The 27,796-nt window shown below is 30.8% G+C and overlaps 1 protein-coding gene across 2 annotated transcripts in view; it reads right to left on the bottom strand.

Annotated features, from left to right (window-relative positions):
• LOC107452997 (F-box/WD repeat-containing protein 1A) overlaps positions 1-27,796 on the bottom strand; it is a 101,741-nt gene that overhangs the window by 16,295 nt on the left and 57,650 nt on the right. For both annotated transcript variants that reach the window (XR_006226361.2, XM_016069648.3), the window contains exons 8-9: positions 26,102-26,364; positions 4,743-4,853 (exon numbers count right to left, since the gene is read on the bottom strand). Coding sequence is in view for 1 of the 2 variants with exons in the window: in XM_016069648.3 (XP_015925134.1) it covers positions 4,743-4,853; positions 26,102-26,364 (374 nt within the window). In the remaining variant the exon portion in view is untranslated. The remainder of the gene's footprint in view (positions 1-4,742; positions 4,854-26,101; positions 26,365-27,796) is intronic.

The raw sequence follows: 27,796 nt of genomic DNA, 5'->3' as shown, positions 1-27,796 counted from the left end.
TACAGAAGAAATATATTGAAGTTTTCTCTCTCAATAAACAGGAGGAAAATACCCCCTCCCACCCTTTTCTTTGACTGAACTTCAAAAATCAGTTGAATTTCCGAATACGATTCAAAATACAGTAGAGAACCGATTATCCGGAACGATCGGGACTATCGCTATTCCGGATAACTGATTTTTCCGGTTTTCTGAATCGCTACAAAAAGCCGTTTTTTTAGTGTTAAACCCAACTAAAAAAAAAAAAATTGGAAATAATCTTACAAATAAGAAAAAACGATGAGGTAATACAATAATGATTATTTCTGAAATGATGGTAAGGTAAACATCTTTCAAAAAAGAAGGAAAAATCCTAAAATCTTATGAGGAGAAAAAAATTTTTTTTAAAAAATTGCGGGAAAATGTATCGAATTTTGTTCCGGTTTTTTGGTTTTCCGATTTCCGGATAACGGGTTCTGTACTGTAATACGATACGAATACGATTTCCAATATATTCAAAATGGTGGGAAAAATCAAACAAAATTGATCCGGGTGTTTTGTACTGTACTTTTATAAACATATCAGATTTTTTCAAGCCAGATACCCTATTTTTTAAAATTATGCTAAGCCATATTTTTCAGAAGAAAAATTATTCACATTTCATAACAGAATTTTTAATGTACGCTTCAGTTTCACATTTACTTTAAATATAAAAAAAGCTTTATGAAAATAAAATATTAATTTTCAAATTTATTTATTTTCACCTACGTAGACAGCAGTGTTTTCACTACAGCGCGAGAACGCGAGAATCTCGCATATTTTTTTATATTCTCGCATTAAAAAATGATTACCGCGAGAAATTCGCGCATTCTATAAACCAATTTCAAAATTCGCGAATTTCTCGCATTTTGAAAAAAATTTCTCATTTGCGCCATTTAGAATAAAATCCGTTTCACTTTTCTTCCTGGATCTTTTATTATTTTCAACATCTGCCCCATTATCTAGCTTCCCTATTTACCAGTATTGTTCAGAACCTTTAAGAACAACAGAACACCATCCTTCAGAACCATGGAACCTCTTTCAGAACGCATTTCTCTGCAACCACGTGTTTACCGTAGGTAAGGTTTCTTCATGTAAGACGTTAAAAGTTTTTGCTCGTTAATGTAAGATGGACAAATACCTTGTAAAGCCAATATCTTCTACTCCGAAACGGACAAATGAAAATGAAACAAATGTGGGTAGAAGCGATCAAAACGAAACAAATACGCATTTGAGCAACCTAATGAGAATAGCTGATGAAAAAGTAGATGTAGAACATTTTCCATAGGATGATGCAGCAAAAATATTCAATGCTTTAAAAATTAGAAGATGTTAAAAATGCATCATAATTAAAGAAATTTTATTTTTTTTCAAGTCTCTTTACGTGTTTTTTTTTTAAATTTTTGAAATCTCACTTAACTTTTTGAAATCTCACCCTGTTTTTGAGAAAGGGTGAGAAATTCTCACCCATTTTTTTTCTGAGATGAAAACACTGGACAGCAATTTTTTTAATTTTAACTCCCAAACATTTTATTGCACCTGTGTGAACTTTAAAATTAGACTACAGAATAACTATCATAAATGCTTTAAAATGAATTGAAATTTCTCTTTTTTACCTGTCTGGATATTAATCAAGTAGTGGAATTTTTAAATCGCGTAAAAATGAATAGCGATTTGTAGACCGAATATATAATACGAGCATAGCTCGCAAATTATTTCGCAAATCATGATTTGTTAGTCACCTACATAGGAATTGCGATTGGTAGTACAAAATCGTTAAGTGTGACATTCGTAAATCATGTTCTTGAAAACCAAATCTCTTAAATGTGAATGATTTCGGATTCGTAATTTATGTAATGATCGTTCGTTGCGTGATATGTTTTGAAATTAAACTCGAGAAAGAGAAAAAAATCACTTAATTACATTATAAGAAAACCATTTCGTAACTCATGTAATGATTGTTCGTTGCGTGATATGTTCCAAAATTAAACTCGAGAAAGAGGAAAAAAATCCCTTAATTACATTAACTTAATAAAAAAAACTTTTAAAAGAAAAATATAAACAGAAGAACTTACCGTTAAAACGAAAATCACTTTATTGAATCCGCAAGACAACGCTATATCTTATTCCAAAACTCTCACACATATTTCCTTCACTTGCTGACGATTCCCTTTTACTTGTTCTTGGAGCAGCTGGGTTGAGGATTTCAAACGGATGATTGGTTAAAGAATTTTTAGGTGTGGTTTAATGATTGACATAGACTAGCGCAAATCGGGAGTGCGGACGTTGAGAAAGGATTATGAGGGAAAATTAGGGAAAAAAAGAAAATATAGGAGAAATAGCAATTTTTCAGATAAATAGGAAATATAGGAGAGCTGTGAGGCCCGCTGGTAAAAAAGATTGATTAGTGAATTGTAATAGACAAAACTATTACAAAAAAACACATGAAATTCATCCGCCTACTTAATTAGAAACTTAGCTAAATGAGTTTATCTTTGAATTTTATGAACTAAAAGATTATGAACTCATTTATTAACATAAATTTTTTCAATAATTTCTGGAGTTCTTTTTTAATAATATAATCAAACATAGATTCAGAAAAGTTAAAATCTCTATAATTATACTTGTGTAAGTTATAATTTAAATAATTGTTATATCATGGGTGCCACTCTAAATAAATTTTAAGAATGAATTTATATTTTGACCAATTAACACGATCTAACGTTGTTTACTGGAATTTTCAGAAATTTATAGATGACTGACTAGAAAATGTATCTTTCAATTATTATAGCACAAATATTAAATGAAGAATTTGATTATTTTTTTAAAATCGTTTTCTTCATTTCATTAATTTTTTTTCCACAGTAATCGAGACAAAATTAACAGCCTCTTTTTGCACCATTCGTTGAATAATAAACTTCTGATTTTTTCATGAAGCTATTCATTTTTTGCTCCACCATTGTTTTTTGTTTTTATCCAATTTTTTTTAAAAAAGAAAAAAAAAACCCTTCTTTTAACTTTAATTAGCATTTTAAAACATTAAGTTAAAATGAAAATTGAAGCAAATTTAGACAACAATAGTACAGTACAGAACCCGTTATCCAGAAATCGGAAAACCAATAAACCGGAACGAAATTCAATAAATTTTCCCGCCATTTTAAGAAAAATATTTATTTTCCTCATAAGACTTTAGGATTTTTCTTTCTTTTTTGAAAGTTGTTTATCTTACCATCATTATGGAAATAATCATTAGTGTATTACTTCATCGTTTTTTCATCTTTTTAAGATTATTTCCAAATTTTTATTTTTTTTTAGTTGGGGTTAACAATAAAAAAACGGCTTTTTGTAGCGATTCAGAAATCCGGAAAAATCAGTTATCCGGAATAGCGATGGTCCCGATCTTTCCGGATAATCGGTTCCCTACTGTACAAATTTTCTGTAAACAAGCATTGTTTATAGACCCTCCTTTTCTGCTCAAACGTTTTTGAATACTTGTGTAATCGAAGCAGTAATCCCATTTTTTTCATTTCCATGTGACATTATTACTTGATCATTTTGCAATAAGTATAAAAAATTAAAGTTTTCACTAAAAAGTTTTTTTTTAATTTTAACAGAAAATATTTACTAAATTCATAAAGAAAAAAGGACATTTTAATTTAAAAATAAATGGAAAAGAAATATTAATTGAAGAAATTTAGTCTACTGATTTTTTTTAAGACTGATTTCAGTCCAGAGGACTGAAGAGAGGTACTCTTGATAATACTCACTTGAATAATAATTTTAATTACATAAGATCCTTCTTTTCTTATTTTTTACCTTTAAACCTATAGAACCTAACTTTTAACTAACTGAAGTCTCTGCTCGATCAAATTTTTCTGACTTTGTCTTTTTCTCACTTCAGAATTTTTTTTTACTCTGATACCACAGCCTAGATTGACATAAAACACAGTAAAGTAAGAATCAGTTACTTGTCATGAGATAATGACGTGACCTTCTAATATCTTCAGTTTGTTAGAATTATTTTTATCTGAAAAATATGAACTATTATTTTTAATTTCTCTTTTTCTGAGACTGACTTTAATTGGGGCCCGTGCTGAGCACCTGCCACTTCGCTAAATGCAATGATCGCATCTGCGAAAAATTTAGGATTGGAGAAAGCATGGGTAGATTTTTTTAAACCGAAAAAGAAAAATATGCCGCATACCCAATTAGAATTACATTCAATTTAGATAATGTAAGCATAAGTAACAAGAGATTACATAAGCATGAGACAAAATACAGATTAATACATTGGTTGCCGAATCGCGAGATATCACGTGAACAAAATTCTTTCCTAAAGTTTGAGACAATAAAACAGATTAAGTGATAGCAAAATGCATATTATCATCCAACTAAAAAGATCTAAGAAGTTATAAGAAATTAAACCCAACCTAATCCTATTAATTTTCCATTCTGTTCCCAAATTGCAAAATGACTCTTGATTTGAATTTGCATGTTATAAAATTCAATTTACAGTAAATTTATATTTTGATTTGATTTCTTTTCAGGAAAAATCAATCACATGGCTAAAATTTTCATAAATGGCTAATAATTTGAAGTCCTTAGCAGGGGTACTGCTTCATAATCCTTATCATATTTTATTTTCTCACTATAATATTTTTTCTTAGAAACCAAAGTCAATTTGTGAGTTTTTAGTAGGACCTATAAAATTTTCAAAAATTACTTACCCATCATAAGCTCCACTAACAATACGTTTATTATCGAAACGTATGCACCGCACTAGTTCTTCATGACCTTCTAGAGTTCTTAAGCACGCACCACATTCAATATCCCATAACCTATAAATTGGCGATAAAAAAACAATTGTTTTTTTAAAACAAATTTTCAAAATTTTTTAATAACGCACTGTACAGATATATCAAGAGTGACACTCAAATCTAGAAGAAAATAAATCTCAGTGTTTTTCCTGTACACATAATACACAATATATTAAGAGGAAACACACAATCACTGTGCTCTTGTGTGTTAGCTATATTGGGCTAGTTTTATTTAATTGCTAAAAAAAAAACTTGAAATAAGATACAGTTCGACATACTTAAAACAAATGATGCTATAGTAAATTAAATAGTTTAGAATAGTTAAAATATCCTAAGAGATCCCATGGATTGTGCTTTAAGTGGAAATCATTTTTTGAAAGAGGACAATAAGTAATAAATTTCTCTATATTTTCCCAGTTTGTAAAGAAAAACTCAAATTTCCCTGTTACTTTAAGGGGGTATGGAACCAATCAAAGTACAGCGCTGCGATCAGCAACGCATATATAAGACAACGAGTGCCAGGTTATACAGATTTAAGTGAGTTTGAATGTGGTGTTATAGTCGGCGCACGGGAGATGGGATATAGCATCTCTGAGATAGCAATGAAATTTGGATTTTCACGTACTACCATGACCATTTCACGATTATACCGTGAGTATCGGAAATCCACCAAAATTCCCAGACATGAACATTATTGAACATATTTGGGATGCCTTGCAATGTGATGTTCAGAAGATATCCCCATCCCCTCTTACTGCCACTGGTTTATGGACAGCCCTGCAGGATTCATGGTGTCAATTATCTCCAGCACTACTTCACATATTGATCGAATCCATGCCACGTCGTACATTGGACTGCTAACGGCAACACAGGAACGACCACAACCGCAAACTTAATACACCTTTCACGATCAGCACTCAAAATTACGTTGCTCTTAATACAGCTCTCCCAGCTTCTCACAAAACTGCAATTAATAAACTGGTATTTGCTGATCGAATTCTATCAGAGATATAATTCTGGTGAGGGAGTGTTGTAGTGCATCTACCACTACAAAAATACAATTCTAATTCACTAGTATATAAGATATGTTAACTCGATTCTATGTTGGGGTACCTTTTAAAGGTTGACACTGTCGAAAACTAATTCCACACAATTCACAATGGGATAGGAAAGCAGTCATAACAGAGATTATGATGGAAAAAATAGACAAGAATTAGCCCTCATTCAAAAACAGATGTTCATTATTGTTAAGAATATTCAGAGCAGCTGTGCAAAAACAATAAATGTTTTAACACACAATGATAACAAATTTTTTTAAAAGAAAATAAGAATGCAGAAAGGTAAACACTTTATTTGCTTGTTCAATTGCGAATTAAATGCGAACACCCATAAAATAACTGAGAAGATCAATGTCTGCATTCACTACGAAGCTATTGTTATAGAACTACTCTAACTATTCTCTTTGCGAAACTATCATTACGAAACTATCGCCAACATACTGTCTATAATAAGGAAACTTAAATAAGTCCAAGAGTTTTACTTCAAAATAGTGCTTATATAGGTCGCTTAAGAATAGCTAAGCCACCAATCTTGTAATCACTGTGCTCTAGTACGAGCTGTATTGGGCTAACTATACTAGATATAATTGTAGAAAAAACTTAAAGAAAAGAGGAACAACTGAACATACTTATAATCACGAAATTAGGTGTGGTTGGAGTTGTATAATTGGCAAATTGAAGATTGTGATGAAAACAGGATAATGAAAATGACAGTTGAAGATAAAAACTGGATCATAGTTATAACAAAACTTTTATTCAGTATTTGTAGAGCTCGAAATACAAAATAATATTTTATCCATAATAAGACTTTCTAAGTTGAATAATAAATTTAGTATAATAATATTAATAAGGACAGGCCATGGTAGACAAATCCACCATTACCAGACTAAACAAAAGCGAATTTAAAAAGTGATTGAATTGTTCCCAACAGACAGTTATCTTATTTCAGTTCATTTCAAAAATAAGTAAAAACACAATTGATAAAAGACAAACAGATAACAATATGAAATAAACTTGATTTTACGATGTGCGGCGAACCTATCACCACAGGAGTATGGGAAGAGATTGACGGTTGGCTATTTATGGACAGATAACATCGCCAAAATTTAAGTCAATCCCCTAAAATCAAGGAGGATCCCCTAAAATCAGGAAGCATACTTAAAAGGCAGTCATACAAGTAACTGTCTATCACTTTATGAAAATAAATTTTAAATAATTCTACTTATTTAATCAATATTCATTTAAAAAAACTAGACAATTTTGATTTTCTGAAAAACAATTGCTCACATATGTTAAGTTAAAACTTACTAACATACTCTATCTAGCCAAAAGTATCCAGACTTGGGGTGTCCTGAGGCACATATTAATATGATGTTGGTTCCTTTTTTGCATCAATGACAGCCTGCACATGTCTGGGAAGACTTTCATCACAGCAGAAGAGTACTTGCAGTGAGGATGGTCAGTTTGGTTGGCTACCAGGGCCCGACTTAGCCTAATTGGGTCCCCCCTCTGCTTCACTACATCAGTAATGAAGAAGCAAACTTTAAGGAGGTATTTTAATTTTTCATCTCATTGAAGATATATAACAAGAAAATTTACTCAAACCTAAAATAGCTTTGATCATCAGGCGAAATATCATACTGTTAATTTGATTGATTTTCTGATAATTCCATGTCCATCATGCGAAGGCAGTGTCAGAAATGCAGTTTTCGGATTGTTAACTTTGTCATCTAGCTGTGAAAAATTCATATCCTTGCTGACATTAGGGAGGAATTCAGTTAAATTTTCACAGCAACAATAGCTCAATTATACCAATCAGAAGCCAGTATTTTTGTAAACATATAACTTTTTGCGATATGTAAAAATACAGGCTTTTAACTGGCCAAAGTTTTTCATCGTAATTGCAAAAACTTAGCTGAATTCTGCCCTAGAAAGCCATGGATTTTTGAAATATAGATTTTTAGTGTTCATATGATAGATTACTGAAGAAGTTAACATAAAACTGACGGATTTTACACTGTACTGATATTTTGTTTAAATAAAGTTCAATAAAGAAGGAAAAACAAAATAAACTTTCTATTTGATTTGGGGGCCCCCTCTGATGCGTCAGACAAATAAAGGTTAAAAGGGTATAAGGTTTGATCCTTGTAAGTGGTTTAAGATGATGATCTCGTGCATTCAACTAACATCGGTAACGTCATGGTCTGCGTGGATCAGCCAGTTTCTCTTCATATGCTGTTGGTCATCTGTTTAAAGAGTATTTAAGCTTCTGTTGATTCATTCTTTTCATTCGTCACTCTGTTCTGTGTCTGTGATTTGTTCTTGGAATCTTGGAGTTATAATTGTTTCATCATGGAATTCTTCGAACCTGTATATAGAGTACCTGAACTTGTCAAATTGGAGTACATGGAAAGGAAATATCAAAGTAATCCTCATGCACCGAGGAGAGTGGAGTTATATATCCAAAACTGAGCCTGCCCAACCTTCAGACAAAAGCCGAAAAAAAGTCAAGGGTCCCTCTGGAGACGAAACAGAGCGTACACATCGATATTTCTTAGTGTCGAATCCGAATACTGAAGTCTGATCTCAGCGACAACTGATGGTGCTGAAGCTTGGGAAATTCTAAAGCAACATTTTGAATTGACTACAAGAGCATGAGTGATTCAACTCCTAAACCAATTCTTCTACCTAAAATACACCCCAGGAGAAGAAATTTGAATCTTTGCGGCTAGATTAAAAAAAAAAGGTTTCTCAACTGAAAGAAGCAGTACATCCTGTTGACAACCGATATCAAGGATTTCAACTAATAAGATAATTACCCAAGGACTTTTAAGGTATTGTTTAAATTATTTATAGATGGGAGGACCCTAAATTTAAATTTAAGAACATTTTAGATTAATTACTTTTAGAGGAAAGTAGACTTCTGCAACTAAACTTTGATTTAAATAATGTTAGTGATATTGCTTATAATGTTAATTCAAGTTTTAATGAAAAGTTAAGCGTAACTAATAAGTTTAAATCTGGTTCTTCTAATGGTAAGGGAAATTTAAAATCTGCTAATATTAAGTCTAAATCCAAAACCAGTTATGATAGATAGATCTAAGATAGGATCTTGTTATCATTGCAACAAATATGGTAATTTAATTTGAGATTGTAAACAAAAATTTAATTGTAAGTCAAAGAATATAAAGAGTAAATTTTAAAAAAAATCCAAGAGATAATTCTTACTGTAATGTAACTACAAATGTTTTAGATAATAGTCTTTATGGTGTTGAAGCAAATGTTGGCAATGTGTGTCATGAAATCGAGAAAGAAACTTTGCTTTTTTACACTGTCACTTCAACACATTTTTTGTAAGAACTTGAATTTATTCTTTGAATATGAAACTATAGAAAATGCTATAGGTGACATTGAAAGCCAAATTTTAGGTATTGGAAAAGTGCAATTTTTTAATAAGGTAAATGGTAAAATGCACAAAGGAACCTTTACATATGGACGTATGTGGTCTGATGCCCATCATTTCACATGGTGGAAGTCGGTATTTTCTTTCTATCACTGATGATTTCTGAAGGAAAGTTACTACTTTTCCCATTAAAAAAAATCTGATGTTTTTAATAGTTTCATAAGATTCAAAAGCGAGATGAAAGATTTTTAAACTGCAAAATTTTAAATGTTAGAACTGATAATGGCATAGAATTTTGCCTTAAAGAGTTTGGTGATTTTCTTGAAAATGAAGGTATAAAAGCTGAACATACTAACACTTATACGCCAGAACAGAATGGTGTTAGAACTGCCTTACACAATATTAAAGCAATGTTAAAATCTTGTAAATTAGGAGATGCTTTTTGGGCTGAAGCTTTACTTACACTTTCAATAGAATTATTCATAAAAACCAAATTAAAGCTCCCTTTAAATTGCATAGTGGAAGAAAACCATCAGTCACTCATTTGAAAGCATTTGGATGTTTAACACTTGTGGGCCAATCAAAACAGTTGAGAAATAAACTTTAAATGAGAGCTAAAGAAGGGATTATGTTAGGTCATGCAATGCATACGAAGGGTTACAGAATTTGGCTTAAAAACGAAAAGAAACTTGTCGAAACAATAAATGTTTGTTTTGACGAAAGCATAATAGGTGTCGAAGCCGTACTAGGCACCAAATCCATTAAACGTAATTTTGCTAGTTTTAAACCAGAACATCCCAATTTGGACGAAAGTGCTTCAGATGAAGATATAGGTAATTCAAGTGTGTAACCTGATTTAATTCCGTGTAAAAATTTTATGTGGATTAGAAAAGCTGTACCACATCCAGATAACAGTAGAACTGATATTTATTATAATATTGAAGGAGAAAATGTGAGATTAAGATCCTATAGCAATGTTCAAAATTACTGTAATAGTAACAACATAAAGTATGATAAGGGTTTATTTGATTTCAGTGAGCAAAATGCTTTTTCTGGTAAAGTTTCAAATTTTCAGGTAAATCATAAGATAAAACATGAAGCAAATTATACTGAAATAAAAATTCCTAGAAATTATAAAGACTGTTTAAAATCACCCCAAGTTAAAAATTGGAAATTAGCCATGCCAAATGGATTAATATTATGACAGAAAGAAAAGTTTGGGATTTGGTTCCAACTCCTAAAAATAAAAGAATTTTGGGAAGCGGTGAATATGAAAGAGGATGTACATATGTATCAACCTTAAGGTTTTGTTGATTCAAATAAGCAAAACCACGTTTGTCACTAAAACAAAGCTATTTATGGACTAAAACAAAGAGGCCGAGAGTGGTTTTTTGAATTGGGTAATACACTTGAAATTTAAAGTTTGTAAGATTAAAGTGGTAAAGATTAAAGTACATGTATATATAAAAATGCAATTCTTATAATTTATGTAGATGACATAATAATTTTTGCTAAAAAAATTTTTTAGACAGTGTTATTAAACTTTTAGGTGATAATTTTAATTAAAAAATTTTGGGAAAAACTCGTAAGTTGTTCGGTGTTAAATTTGTCCAAAAGGATGGTGAGATAAATACACAAGTGGGCGACCTTTATGCTAAAATACAAACTAAGGCTAACAACGTAAAAGAGCACAAAAATATTTATAGAATACAGACAGCTGTTTCGGAAGCTCAAAGGGCAACCTTCATCAGTGCAACAGAAAGAAATGAGAGAAAACAGGGTAAATATAGAGAAAGGTGATGTCACAAGAGGGTTTAGAGCAACGGCCAATAGGAGGGAAGGATGAATGGATGACGATGAATAGGAAGCAAGAAACAAAGGGTGGTTAGTTAGGTTTAATCATAGATTTCCAAACAGGAGAAAGATAAGGAACGCTGGATAGGTCGTTGACCAACAGTTTAGAATTTTTGAAAATGTGATAAGACTCGTAAAAATCTAAATCAAAAATTGAAGAACAATTTTGAATGACTTTAGAAGAAGAAAAATTAAAATTATGATTAGAGTCCCAACAGGGTTCCCACTCTATGATGAGATTGAAATTCAAGGACTTTCCAGGACTTTTCAAGGACCTCAACAAAATTTTCAAGGACCTTAATCTAAGACCAATTTTAAAAATTGTTCTCTTCTATTTTACTAGAAGCAACAATGCTTGTTGTGGCAATAATTAATTTCAAATATAATACCTAAATGCTTTGCCTTTATAGAGAGAAGAGAGTATATGTATTATGGACTAAAATTTATATTTTTTTAAAAACAACCCTACTGGTTTTACATATTAATTCACAAAATCATTTTCAGCACAATCTATAACTAATGGTAATGAGGTGCTAATGGTGAAATCCTTTAATCCTGTGTATTTCCATGTGAAGGCTGCATGAAAGACAGAGCTAAATCTTAGGTATTCCATATTCCATGACTATTCCATAACCCCCTCCTCTCCTCTATTGAACATCGTTTCTGAAATTATTCACCCATAATTTACACAACCTTCTCTAAATGTTATGCTCTGAAAATAAAAATTAGAAGGAACATATCCCATTTTCACCATGTTTAAAAGCATCATTCGTTATGTGTAATCCACAACTGCCAATGAATATGACCTGGTGGGAGTATTTCTCTTTTAATTCACACTGAAGCTTCTAATAGAATTTCCAATTGACATAGGGTCCATCCATGGATAATTGAAGTATTTTAGAGAGCTTTTAACCATCATCCATGCATTTGTAAAAAGAGGACAAAATATTTTCTGCAGTTCCATGACCCATAAATTGGGAGGTAAGATACTTAGTGCAAACTTTATTATCAATTCCTTACCATAATGTCCATCTGCTTAGATTGTAGAGACTGATTTAACGTCTCATCAAAGAGTACAGTGTAGCAATCAACATTCTTCAGCTCATTTATAAGAATCCCTTTGAAGTATAGTGCCAATCCAAAGGAGCCCAAATAGGCTCACTTTGTGGCACTACAAAAAAATTGTCTCGCTATACAGCTATCAGCAAACATTTTGGAGAACAATTTACTAATCCCTTCACAGGAGTTACATGAATAATTACTAGTGATGCACTTCAGACTCCAGAGAATTTCAGCATCAAGCACATTCCTTTTGACCAGATAAGAAGACAATGTTACCTCGGCCACTAAAGTTTCTGTTTCACATGGGGCACACGATGTTGAAGGAGTATTTACACCAGATGAATTAGATGTTGATGTCTTTGGAAAAAGAGAACTCAGGGCATGAGACTGCTTTTTTGTTTTACCTTTCTTTGATGTGTGATTTCAGAGCAGATTCTTCCATTTTCGCGATATCGATCTCCTTCATGCATAATCGGCACTTGGCTCTGAACTTCTTTTCGGGCATCGATAAAATCCATTCTTTATAAGCTTGATTATCCATCCATTGGGGATTAAAATAGCACTTCCCAGGCATAACTAGTCTAAACTACATAACACAAATACGAAGCCGTGCCTTTGCGAATACGCTTTACAATAAAGTTTTGAAATGACGCAAACGTAAGGACAAGTGCGGATGGTAAAACGGCAAATTTATTGAAAACTACAAGGTACATATTGTTACGAAATTCGAGAGTATTCCAGTTTCGATAAGAAAAAAGAAGATCTAAGCAGATGCGACAGAAGATGAAGTGGAGTCTCGCCCCAAACGCATTGATTGTCTGCTGTGCTCCGCGTGCTTGGCAGACACCAAGACCCTAGGCAGGGTTAGAAACGGTGGCGTTAAAAACCACGTGAGAGAGCTCGGGAACAAAACAGAAAGATCCGCGGGTGTTTTATAAAAAGGGCCACCGGCGGTATTGGACAAATTCAAGGACCTATTAAGTTTTTCAAGGACCTAAGACGTTTTTCAAGCACTTTCAAGGACCTGAATTTAGCAAAAAAAAATTCAAGGACTTTCAAGGACTCTCAAGGACCGTGGGAACCCTGCCCAACAATGTTGGGCAATAGATGAGCGTTTAAATTCTTGTTTTTTGACATAAGCTTCATGTTCCTTGACGCGGCACTTTAAGGCACGCTTAGTTTGGCCAATATATGAAAGGCCGCATTGGCAATTAATTTGGTATATACTCCAGCTATTTTGACTGTCAATGGGCTGTTTGAGAATAGAAAATTTTATCTTATCCCAACAAAAACATAAGTTCTGGCCATATTTGAAATAACTGCTGGTACTGATTGAAAAGTGACGGTGCTTATTATTGTCCGCTGGGTTAATTGCTGGGCCGCCCTCCAATCTTTTTCCAACATTGTGAGAAGAGCTGGGCCCGCACTTCACAGACTGCTCCATCGCGTCAGTCTGAATCTCCTCCTGGGTCACCGCATTAAAGTTGTTTGCCGCCGCCAGTAAAGCGTTCGTGCGAGTAACTGTAACTGTGAATTCATTGTTTACAGAATGAAGCACGATGGCGATAGTTGCTGACATTTACATTGTGTCATTAAAGATTCCTTTAATTTTCAAAAAGGTAAGGTTTTATTCTTTTGATTACATTGAAGTTATTATTTAATTTACTATTGTTCAAATATGTTTATGACGTGCGGATTTCGGTTTACAAGGAACCGGGTTTGAAGTGCTGTTTTAGCATTATGATAATTAACACCTTTCTAAGATAGAATTTAAAAAAAAATTATAGTTAATTCAATGAAAAGCTACCGCCAAATGTTTAATCAACACCAAGACACCGCCAAATTTTTGGGGCGACAACCGAGCAGTAGCACGCGAAAAACAAATATAAATTCTGTTGTATGATGACGCTTTAAGTGTAATTTATTAACTGTTGTAGCATGTGATATAAATCAGGTTTAGATAAGTATATTATGAAAATAGAATTATATAATAATCAAGAATATTTTATTAAAACTTATTTCTTTAAGTTAAATAACATTTAGTTAACTAATTGCTGTTAGTAATATTAAAAATGTTTTATGCATTTAATTTTAAAGAAATTTTTGAGCTAAGTTCAAGTGTAAAAATAGGTAGAGGTCTAATAATTTATATTAAATAGTTTAAATTAAGATGAAAAAATATTTTGTACATGTTAATATAAATAATTACGAAGAATTATGCTGAGAATTGTTAAACAACCTAAAAATTTTTTAAAAAAATGTAGATCGTGGAACGTTTCTTAACATGCAGTTGTTCATGCTTAATTGTATATTGGCTAACCCCATTTACACAAAAAAAAATATTACAAAATTCTTTTATATTTTGAAATCAATGATAAGTTACTTCATAATTTTTGTTAAAAGTTAAGTGAATAATGTTTTTATTGTGAATTTCAAGTTAATATTCATAGAAAAAAAGCAAAATTTTTATAGGGATTGCAAAAATATATAGAAGTTTAATACACTAAGAAAACAAAATTAATATGTGAATTTCAAGTTAATATTCATAGAAAAAAAGCAAAATTTTTATAGGGATTGCAAAAATATATAGAAGTTTAATACACTAAGAAAACAAAATTAATAATCAGTAAAAACAACAAACAACTCTTTTTCTATTAGCTTTGAAAATGTTGGAAAACCTGTGACAGTTCTCCATGAATTTTTATAAGTTTTCTTATTACCTACTGTGTTTATTATTATTAATTTAATGAACTCGCTCTCGTACTGGTAACTTGCAATCAAAGTTTTTACTTTTCGACTAGTTAGAGTACTAAAATCTACAGGAGTTCCATGCTTGTTGACGATTTAAATTACAATCATTTCCTGACCACAATAGACAGAATACAATACCATTTTATTGACAAATAAAACAACTTATATTTTGTAATCCTAGAGCTGAACTTAGGAAATCTTATTGTTGACGATTCTGTTAATAAAATTTCCGGGCCTACAAGCTATTTTTCTCATTCTAATTTCTAAAAAGTATTATTCTAATTTTTATTCAAACTTTCTGAGTGCCCGTTGTGTAATGCTTTTTAAATTTTAGCTAAAAGTTAAGCGAAAAATATTTTTAATATATATCTCAAGTTAATATCCACATGGAAATAAAACCTTTTTTTGTTTTTTAGCTTTTTAAATGTTAGAAAAGCTGTGCCAGTCCTCCATGAATTTCAGTAAGTTTTATTACCTTAATGGCCACCCAGGTGGCCAAGTGATTAGCGTGCCTGACTGTGAAGCCAATGGCTGCGGGTTCGAATGATGTGTGAGTGTATGAATGTGGCCCACCCTATGAACGGGCATTTGTGGCAGTGTGGTGTGGGTAATGTTGCTTGCCTCCGTGACTTTGGTTCACAGGTGCCCACTGGGTAACGATAAATGAGCAACACTTCTGGCATCTTCTAAGGCAAAGAACGAAAGTTCAGTGCCTGCCGTTATTAAAGAGAGAAAAAAAAATTACCTTAACGATTATTATTTATTGAATTAACTAGCTTTCATGTTTGTAACAATGGTAACTTGCTATTGAAATTTCTACTATTTTCCAACTGAGTAAAGTATTAGAATTTCCACTGTAGCTCTGTGCTTATCAACTTCACTTTTCAAGTAGCTGAAGTGCTCCAAATTTAACTCTTATTCTATTGACAAACAAGTTACGATTGCTTTTAAACAAATCACTGAAAGCTAATTTTAGTCACTTTATCACTAAAAGGAATTTTTTTTCCTGTTAAACTAAATATTAAATCCTTATATTGAGTTTTGTATAAAAGTTCTAGACTACTGAATTATTAGTTTATTAGACACAATATGCTTTAATATTAGATTGCATTTAACACTAATTTAAATGTAAATTTACGAGTAGTCTGAAGCACAGCTTAATGAAAAAATCTAGCAGCTTTTTTTATATTGATGATTTTCTTATTTTATTTACATAATCTGCTTTGGCTTGAGCAAAAGAGTTGCTGTTTGCCTGTTAATCTGATCGCAGCACAGTGAGGACAAGCACAGGTTTGAAATGATTGTAATAGGGGGCGAGCCATATAGCAAAGACACAGATTTGATTATAATCAATTGGAAGAGTTTTCTTCAAAATAAATTAAATTTAAAAATAGCTTTCATGTGAAACTGTTCTACTTTGAATCAATTAAATTAAGAAAAGCAACTGCTAACAACCAATTCCACTGATACAGACAAATTTTTAAATTTATTAAAAAATGATTTACCAATTAACTTATTTTTTTATCATCTGCAGAATCATTGATGTGCATAAATAATTTAATATTATTTTGAGAAGTAGTATCTTAATTATTATTATTTGAATTATGATTTTAAAGAAGGGTTAGGGACATTTTAATGTATTAAGCGAATTCATTTATAAAGTACAGTGAATTCTCACTTATGCACCAGTCTTTGGGACCAAGAGAAAAAGTGTATAAGATTTTAAAAACAGTAAGTTCATGTAAATAAGAAAAGCTTTAGATTCAGCAAAAGCTAAATTTACTATAATTTTTTGCCGAGAATCTTTTAGTGGAAATAAAAAATAAATTTCAACTAACTCTTTGGAAGATTTTCAACAATAACCTTATATTTTGTGATCCTAGAGCCGAACTTAGAAAATGTTGTTGTTTTATTGTTGACAATTCTGTTAATAAAATTTCCTAGCCTACAAGTTATTTTTCTCATTCTAATTTCTAAAAAAATATTATTCTAATTTCTGGGTGTCTATTATGTAATGCTTTTTAAATTTTTGCTAAAGGTTAGTCGAAAAATATTTTTACTGTATATCTCAAGTTAATATTTACATAAAAATAAGACCTTTTTTTTCCCTTTTAGTCTTTAAATGTTGGTAAAACTGTGCCAGTCCACCATGAATTTCTGTAAGTTTTATTACTTAATGTGTTAAGTTATTTATGTTTTTTTATTAATTGAATTAACTCGCTTTTATGTTTGTAACAATGGTAACTTGCAATTGAAATTTCTACTAATTTCCAACTAGTTAAAGTACTAAAATCTCTACTGTAGCTCTGTGCTTATCAACTTCACTTTTCAAGTAGCTGAAGTGCTCCAAATTCAACTCTTATTCTATTGACAAACAAGTTATGATTGCTTTCAAACAAATCACTGAAAGCTAATTTCAGTCCTTTTATCACTAAAAGGAATTTTTTTTGTTGAACTAAATATCAAATCCTTACATTGAGTTTCGTATAAAAGTGCTAGACTGATATAATTATTAGTTTATTACACATAATATGCTTTTATATTGGATTGCCTTGAACACTAAATTTAAATGTAATTTTGCAAGTAGTCTGAAACACAGCTTAACGAAAAAATCTAGCAGCTTTTGTTATTGATAATTTTCCTATTTTATTTACATAATCTGCTTTGGATTGTGCAAAATAGTTATTGTTTGCATATCAGTCTGACCGCAGCACAGTGAGGGTTTAAACGCAGATATTTTAAATTATTGTAATAGATGGCGAACCATATAAAAAGACAAAAATTTTCTTATAATCAATTGGAAGAGTTTTCTTCAAAATAAATTAAATTTTAAAAACAGCTTTCATGTGAAACTGTTCGATTTTAAATCAATTAAATTAAGAAAAGCAACTGTTTCCTACCAATTCCACTGATACATACGAATTTTTAAATTTATTAATAGTTAAATTGATTTACCAATTAACTTATTTTTTTTTATCATCTGCAGAATCTTTGATGTGCATAAATAATTTAATATTTTGTGAAACATTATTTAAATTATTATTATTTGAAATATGATTTTAAAGGAGGATAAGTGACATTTTAATATATTCAGCAAATTCATTTATAAAATACAATGAATTCTCATTATGCTTCAGTCTGTGGGACCAAGAGAAAAAGTCCATAAGATTTTAAAAACAGTAAGTTCATACAAATAAGAAAAGCTAGATAGAAAAGTTTCAATAGCTGGATAAAACTACAAATAGTCATGAATAGTGGCTAAACCTTCTAATTCTTTTTTATGATTTCGAGGAACGTTTTTGTCATCTCTGTTTTCGCTGAAACTGAATAATGGTAATCCCTATAGCGTAACATTCCTTTACCAAAAACAAATGTTTTAATTGGTGGTGGGAGAGAAATTGATAAATTTTTAAAGCATATGGGTGGTATATATATGGTGGTTTCAATATGGGTGGAGTGATAGATAAGATACCTTATTCAAATTCATAGAAAAAAATTTCTTCCTAGAAACAATAAAGGTGAAGAAAAATGAATTATATTTCTAGATCCAGTAACTTATTTCCTTTTATCTGTAACGGAGATTGTATATTTACTTTAATTTTTAATCTGAGAACTTTTTCTAAAAAATGTGACTACTTTTTTCTCTTTAAACAAAAAATAAAATCAAAATTTTTGTCTATTAAAAAAATTGTGCTGAATTGAAATATTTATTTTCTGAATGATGCATAAAGAATTATAATTATCATTATTTTCTTATATAATGATCAAGGACCTGGTATATACAAGGAAAACCTTGTATATATGCAAAAGGCACATAAAAGAGGTGGCGCAGAAGTGACAGGTCACTGTATGTAGTTTTATATTTTATTAATAGTTATTAATTTTCATTTTAATAGTTCTCTCCCCTATTCAATGAAAAAAAAGTGTTATATTTATAAATTTTATTTTAATGCATATAAAATATTTTTTTAAAATTTTATTAAGTATAATAAGATTTTGATTGTGAAGACACAATCATATCTAAAAACCTACCATGTTAACATAGCTTAAGAACATGTAGGTTAAAGAGAAAAAATTAACGACAAAGTACTGATTTGTGGCATCTTGAAACTAACCTGTATAATATTGAATACCTTCTCTAAGACATTATTTGGTAGAACAATTTTTTGCGATAAGAAAAATGTTTTAGTCCAAGCAAGTAAAATGCCCCGTAAAAGTCAAAAAATTCTTAATGAAATGTGTAAGTAAATTTAATTTATGGTAACTAAGAAGTAATGTTAATAACACCTACATTTCACTTATTCATCAATTCTTAAACAGAAGTATAAAATGTAAACACATTAGAAATCTCACGATTTTCTTATGAGTTAAACGAGATGAAAAACATCAGAACCAGTTTAATTGCATATTGACATGTTGAAGTTTTTAAAGATTCTTTTATATCTTTCCTGTCCTCTGGCAATCAAACAGGTTCAAATGTTTTCAGTCCAGTTTTCCTCAGAATTTTTCATTAGATTTAAATAAGTTTTGTTTCTTTTCGTTTGTGACCATTAACGAGTGTATCCTATTACAAAGTTTTTTTACTAGAACTCGAAAAGTATATATTGAAAGTGGTTAATGTGCAACACCTGCTATACTAATCTACAGAAAACGAGAACTAATTTTTCTGTCTCAAATGAAAATACTTGTAGTATGCAGTGTAACTCACTGAGAAGGGCCAACCGTCCTCACTGCCCTTTGATGACACTGTCTGATAATATTCCTTTTAAAAAATTAAATATGTAAATGATAATTACACACTTTTAAAATTATTCGTGTTAGTAGGTTTGAATCTGGTATCATTACAAATATTTTCTTTGTTCGGATTTCTTTCACCTGGTTAAATTTTAAAAATTTTTTTGGTATCAATAAGTTTATTAATAGATTTTAAAAAAATTTTGAAATGAATATTTTTTTTTAAAAATTTACTTTTAAATATTAATTTTTTCATAATATTTAGTTTAAATTATAGAAAAAGCCCTCAAGTTTAAAAATTTTTTAAAGTGTGCACAATGATTTTCTATTAGCATGTGGTTTTTTTTTTGCGTAAGCTACAAATTTTTCTCATTTTGATAATGGGTGAGAACTCCTTTTTGAAATATACATGTAAAATAGTAGGTATAGGACGGTAATTTTACAGTTGTTAAGAATCAAATTCAGCTATTACATAATAGTACACATTTTGTTAAATATTTACGTTGTTAATTAAGAGCCCCTTAAAAACTCGGTGTATTCCCTTTTCTGTGAGGAAGCACCATGTCCTTTTTTAGGCCTACGCGTAGTAATGGAGTATTTAACAAATATTTTTAGCTAAATAAAGGAACTAAATAAATTAAAAGGATTAAATAAGAGAAATTTCATCAGAGATGTAAGCAATGTTATTAATATTTATATAACGGAATATTTATTATAGTTATTAATACTTATGTATTACGGAAATCGTGACATTGGTCAAATCTGTCGTTATTCTTATCTAATTCTTGTGTTTTTTATGTAAGGAAAACATTAATTTCACAAAGCATCGCCATTAAAGAAATTTAAAAATTTATTGAATTATAAAGTTATTACAGAATTGGAAAATTATCTGCCTTTTTAACTAGCAAAATTTGAGCAACCTTTTTCCTCTTATTACTGAACTGGTTTCAATTCATTACATATTATTGTTTTAATGCCTATTTTAATATGAAAAATGTTGTAAATTTTGAAATTTTTTTTGTCAAAGGCATACAATTAAAAATTTAATCAAAAAAGTAAAGCGAAAAAGAAATACAATTGATAAATTCGTGCATGTAAGTAATATATATTTAAAAGTAATTTTTCTTCTATACCTTTCCTTGAAACAATAATTTACATTAGATTATAATAATTGTTTTAAATATTAAAGGCAATAAAATTGAGCACCATAAGATTAATTAATAAAGAAAGAAAAAAACAGTATGTTTTTGAAAATTAAATATTTTCTGAGAAAAGGTGTGTGCAAATAACACCCTGAATAACTTTTCATTTAACAGTCAGATTTTCATGTACTAGGTGTCAATCTTAATGGGTTCGTGAGTCAATATTCAATAATTTCATTCAAAAAGGAATTTTATGTTCAAAATCTTTCTATATTATAAGGCAAGTGTATGTTTGTATGGTGTTACAATGTGTATTTTGATAAGTCAAAATTTATCAATGAAATGATAAAAGCGAAAACTTTTCGATAGAAATTTTAGTTTTAAAAGCTCATTTTCATAAAACTACTTATGTTGTTTAAAATATATGATTTGCATAATTTTTATTTTAATATCCTCGCTTTCAGGATTTCGAAAAATGTCAAGCATTTTTTGTTGCAGTTTTATTAAAAGTTTTTCAGAACTCTTCTATGCTATTCCAAGTGATTCTATGTAGACAAAGATATTTATTTCTCTGTTGTTTTTCTTATTTTTAATATTAAATATGAAATATAAATAGAAATTTGTGTAATATTTGTATTGTTTATGGATATGTCTTTGTATTTATATCGTTGTATAATAAAATGTTTGCAGGAGACAATGTTGATTATGTATTCCACTAATTTCAGGGTACATTCAATTCATTACAGAGTATCTCTAGATTCCTTAAGAACACAGCTTTTATTTTAAAACATATATATATTGACTACAAGTTAAAACTTGAAAAATTACTTGTGAGATACAGAGTTTTCGTAATTCTGAACAGCAGTTTTATTATTCTGCTTTTAAGTAGAATAGCACTGTAGGTAGAGAAAAAAATTATTATATATGTTTACATATGTTTACCTAGTTTAAAAATGTATTAATAAGTGGAAACATAGATTGTGCATTGCAAATCTTCAGGACTAAGGGTTTGAACTGTGTAAAAAATATTTTTCTTTACAAAAAACAATTTAAATGAAAAAATTACCTAAAAATATTTTCTTAGTTCATATATTAATAATTTATTCAAAAAATGCATTAGATAGCTAGATATTTATTTAGCTAATTGAATTCAATAAAAATAATAAGATTTGTGGGTATTAATTACCCCTGTAACTAGGTCAATGACCTCTCGTAAGTCTCAATAGACTAAAGGGATGCTGCTGGGTGTATATAAATTGCTGGCCCTCAATTATTGATTCATTGATTACCCTCTACTGGAAAATGTCGGGCAATCACTCACCTTGCGCATTTTAGACAATAAATGCCGGGCTAAATATTACTGGCCAGCGGTAGGCCAGAATTGTTGGCTCGACAGAAGGCCAGCCATTCACTTTAGTACAGTTGAAAGTGACTTAGAGCCGGCACAGACCCGTCGATTTAGCTGCTGGCAACCAGCAGTTTTGTGGAGCTGGACCTATACATTTGTTTTTGCTGGGATTAATGGGATTGAAAATAATATTAAAATCAAACTGCTTTAGGATATTAGCAACTTGCCAACTTGTTTTAGGAAAATAGGGTAAAATGACTAAATTTTTAGATAATTCTTTGGAAGGATTATCGGTAGGCGATTGTTTAGTTAAGTTTTTATAAATACTATCAATAATGTTAGGAGAATAACCTCTGTCATGAGCAATGGTTTTGATGTAATTTAATTCTGCATCAAGAAATTCAATATTAGAACAAATATTAACAGCATGGTAGACAAAAGACCGAAAAGAGTCAAGTTTTTGGTTGGGAGGGTGGGAGGATTTGTAATGAGGGGGAGGAGACACAGCAAAAGGTTTGCGAAAGACAGTGGTATGGAATGAATTATCATTCCGAGTCACAAGAACATCTAAGAAAGGAAGTTTTTGATCAGTCTATAATTCAAAGGTAAACTGAATGCAAGAATCAATGCTGTTCATAACATTAAGAATTTGGTCTAAATTACAATTATTTTCGTCTAACAAAGCAAAACTGTCATCAACATATCTTTTATAAAAGGGGAAAGTTAAGATTTTGAATAGTTTACTTTCAAAATAACGCATATAGATGTCACTAAGTGTAGGGCTCAAAGGATTTCCCATGGCAAAACCATTGGTCATACGGTAAAATTTGTTGTCAAACGCGAACGTATTTTGTTGTAAACAAACGCGAGTGAGGTTAACAACGGGTGAGGTCCTCCCAACCAAAAACTTGCCTCTTTTCGGTCTTTTGTCTACCGTGTTCATGGGTGCAAGTTGGAAAGAAGGTCAAGACTGAAAATTTTTTGACTGAAATACCTAACATACACAATACCCCCTCGACATATGCAAACTATCTAAGAAAGCTTTACCATAATACATCAAGTTTAAATACTGTAAAAAAAATATTTATTCATCTGTCTTTTTATAAAATAACAACAGGACATAAGAAAGTAGACCAATAACGTAGACCTAAAAAGTATTTTTAAGGACAGAAAAAAAATTCCGATTTAGGTCTTCGAGTCAGTCTTGTTTCCGTCTTACTTCCGTCCGCAGACATTTTCGAAAAGCGGAAATCCGTCCTAGGGACGGAAGATTTGCACCCATGACCGTGCTGTTAATATTTGTTCTAATATTAAATTTCTTGATGCAGAATTAAATTACATCAAAGCCATTGCTCATGACAGAGGTTATTCTCATAACATTATTGATAATATTTATAAAAATTTAACTAAACAATTGCCTACCGATAAACCTTCCAAAGAATTATCTAACAATTTAGTCATTTTACCCTATTTTCCTAAAATAAGTCGGCAAGTTGCTAATATCCTAAAGAAGTTTGATTTTAATATTATTTTCAGTCCTATTAATAAGATAAAATGTTCTAATCTTAAACAGCCCATTGACAGTCAAAATAGCTAGAGTATATACCAAATTAATTGCCAATGCAGCTTTTCATATATTGGCCAAACTAAGGGTGCCTTAAAGTGCCGTGTCAAGAAACATGAAGCTTATGTCAAAAACACAAGAATTTCAACGCTCATCTATTGCCCAACTGTTGGGACTCTAATCATAATTTTAATTTTTCTTCTAAAGTCATTCAAAATTGTTCTTCAATTTTTAATTTAGATCTTTAAGAGTCTTATCACATTTTCAAAAATTCTAAACTGTTGGTCAACGACCTATCCAGCATTCCTTATCTTTCTCCTGTTTGGAAATTTATGATTAAATCTAACTACCCCCCCCCACCTTTTTGTTCCTTGCTTCCCATTCGTCGTCATCCTTTCACCCTTCCCTCCTATTGGCCGTTGCTTTAAACCCTCTTGTGACTTCACCTTTCTCTATATTTACCCTGTTTTCTCTCATTTCATTCTGTTGCACTGATGAGGGTTGCCCTTTGAGCATCCGAAACAGCTGTCTGTATTCTATAAATATTTTTGTGCTCTTTAACGCTCTTAAATCTTTCTTGTGCTTTTTTTCTTTTATGTTAGCCTTAGTTTGGATGGTGAGATGTTAATACTTCAAAAGAGTTACATCCAAATTACATATTTTAAAGGTCTGTAAAATGTTTTCCAGCTTTAAATTTCCTTTATCATCGGTGCTGATTTTTAAGGGTAACTTATTATCAAAAGCTGATTGTCCATCTTCTAAAGGCGAAGTGGATGAAATTATAAAATTGCCGTTTCGTAACATTTTGGGTTGTTTGTCTTATATAGCTATTCGGATATTTGCTATGCGATACATACATTATCACAATTTCAAGAAAACCCAGGTTTAAGACGCTGTAATACTTTATTAAGATTATTAGGTTATGTTTAAAATACTCAAAATTATTTCCTAAAATTGTCAAATATTCAGGAATTAAATATTAATTGTTACTGTTACTCAGATTTCACTGCTAATAGGGATGACAGAATCAGTAGATGGTAAAATATTGTTTTTGGATAAAACTCTGATATTCTCGAAAACTTTCAAACAAAAATGTGTGAGTCTATCTACAATGGAATCAGAGTATGTTACTTTAACTAGCGCTGCCGAAGAGGTAATGTGGATTAAGTGTATAATAGAGAGAACTAAATTTAAAAGACATAAATTTAAGTGATTGTATTATATTTAGAAACGATCAATCTGCTATTGATTTCTTCCATTCACATATTGAAAATAGTCGAACGAAGCACATCGAAGTAAGATATCATTTTGTAAGAAATTTAATTTGTGATAAACTTTATACTGTTAAACATGTTAGGAGTAAGTTTAACTTAGCGGATATTTTTACAAAGCCTTTAACTAAGTTGGAGCTGAGAAATTTTGTTCAAAAGTATTTGTGAAGGTTTAATCTTTTGGACGATTTTTGGAAAGAAACAACATAAGTGTTGGTTAAAAGAAATTTAATATTTCTGTAACATTGTTTTTTAGTTTATTAAAGTTTTTGATAAACTGTATGTGTATTTTTGTAAAAGTTGAAAGCATGAGAGGGTTCGAGAGGGTATAAGGTTTGATCGTCGTCAGTCGTTTAAGATGACGATCTCATGCATTCAACTTACGTGGGTAACGTCATGGTCTGCGTGGATAAGCCAGTTTCTTTTCATTTGCTGTTGGTCATCCTCACGTGGATCATGACGTCATCCGTTGTCTGTTTAAAGAGTATTTAAGCTTCTGTTGAAGCATTATTGTTTGTATTCATTCCTTCGTTCGTCACTCTGTTTGTGACAGTTAGTCTACCAATTTAATATGGTTTAAAAATAAATTTATTGCTTTAGAAACTTCGTTTTCATATTTGTTTTGTTGACATACCAATTCAATGACATTCTGTGACAATCTCGGCTGGCATGATGTGGGGGCCCAGGGCAACTGCCCAATATGCACCTGCCTTAGTCAGGCTACGTAATCTGTGCTCTAATTTGGCCCAAAGGTGTTATATGAGGCTCAGAGAAGGCTGTTTTGTCAAACCACCTCTGTGCAGACCTCAATGTGCGGATGGAAGAGATATTACCATAGAGTACAGCCACATATATATCAGAATTCATGTTTCCAACCACAAGGACAAACAGGCTAAACCATGAGAAACACCCTCAGACCACTTTTTACCCGGATACTTTTGGCCAGATACTGTAACAACAGATTTTAATTATTAATAATGAGATTTAACAATTAATTAATGATGATTAATTACAATAATCATTTTTAATTGCAAATATTTCATATTATTCTAAAGAGTTTAACAATACGAAGAAAAACCAACCTAATTGTGTTATCAGAACTCCCACTGACAACTAGTCTATCACGATACTGCAAACATGCTATACCTCGTTTATGGCCATTTAAAGTTCGAACAAATTCGCAAGAAGAAGTATTCCATACTTTAATAGTACGATCTCCAGATGCAGAAACAATGTACTTTTCATCAAAATCAACAACATTTACTGCAGCACGATGTCCCACTAAAACCCTTCTTAAGTTTATTTCTGATGCAGAAACCATATCCCAGACAGCAATAGATCTATCCTAAAAATTCAAACAGATAATTAATTTTTAAACAGAAGTTCATTTTATTATAACAGTCATTCTCAACCACTGTGCCACCAAAATATAGAATTGGTATAGTAAAAAATATTATACTTTTTTTATTACGAGTAAAGTTTAAATTAAAGTATTGTATATAATATTATATAAATATATATATATATATATATATACACAGTAAAATCTCGCTACAACAATATTTTGCAGACCAAATAAGGATATTGTTATATCGAGGGCCCACATAATTCTGGGACGCAATAAGATTTTTTTAAATTTAATGTTATATATTCATTAACTATAAATATATTTATATATTATCGAAAAAATTAATTTGCAAAGTGTTTATTACGGTTAAGCATTAAAAACAATGGATATAAATACAGAAAATAAGATTGTAAACTTACCTTAAAAAAACATTTTTATTGAAAAAAATCTGATATTTTTGTTTGTTTATTCATTTTTTTGACTGTTAAGTCAACCAACAAAGTATGCATTGAGTCCAATGGCCCAAAAATGATTTTCATTTGTGAATGGAAGACTTGAGAAAAATGTCTTTAGAGATTTTACGGATTGAAGAGTTTCATATGGAGACAATATGGACTGTGATTCGCATGGATCATCATCACCATCTTCTTCCTCATCATTATTTTCCATTTCATCTGTAATTTCAGAGAGAATCTCTTTAACACTTAACTCCTGCGAAAATTGTGAAACTGTCATCCACAGTTAAATAGTCCTCCACGTTAACACCATATATTTTGCCCATTTTTTTCTCTACTTGGGATAAAGATTTTTGAAGATTCAAAACAAATTCTTGATCATCTGAAAGATCACTGTCTATGGAATTTTCTTCACAATTAGAAACAGTTTTATCTTCTAAGACACATAAACCGGCCTTTTACCAAAAATTTTGAATGGTTTTTTCTGTTACTTCCCACCAACTACCAGCAATAATATCACATGCGTCCTTAACATTCACAGTTTTAAAAGGGTCTTCTACTTTATTTTCGATGTTGACAAGTATCGATTCAACCAAACGCTTCCTGTAGTATCCTTTGAAACACTTAATTATGTCCATATCAAGTGGCTGCAAAATCGAAGTGCAGTTGGCCGGGAAATAAACAATTTTGACATTGTGTAGTTTTGGAATTAAGGTGTGAGCGGTGCAGTTATCAATTAATAAAGCAATTTTTTTCTTCCTCTTTTTCATTTCTTTATCTATCTAACATTCTAACAACCATACTTTATCTAACAACCATTCAGAAAAAAACTTAGAAGTCATCCAAGCTTTTTTATTAGCTTTATATTCCACGGGAAGACTTTTCACATTCTTGAAGCACCTCGGCTTCAATGATTTGCTGATAACAAGAGGTTGAATTTAGTGTGTCCCTGTGCTATTGGCACACAGAAGAAC

The sequence above is a fragment of the Parasteatoda tepidariorum genome, chromosome X1 (assembly GCF_043381705.1).
Source record: "Parasteatoda tepidariorum isolate YZ-2023 chromosome X1, CAS_Ptep_4.0, whole genome shotgun sequence".
Taxonomy (NCBI): domain Eukaryota; kingdom Metazoa; phylum Arthropoda; class Arachnida; order Araneae; family Theridiidae; genus Parasteatoda; species Parasteatoda tepidariorum.
Note: the sequence above shows the minus strand (reverse complement) of the source record. Positions and strands in the feature narration are given on the sequence as shown.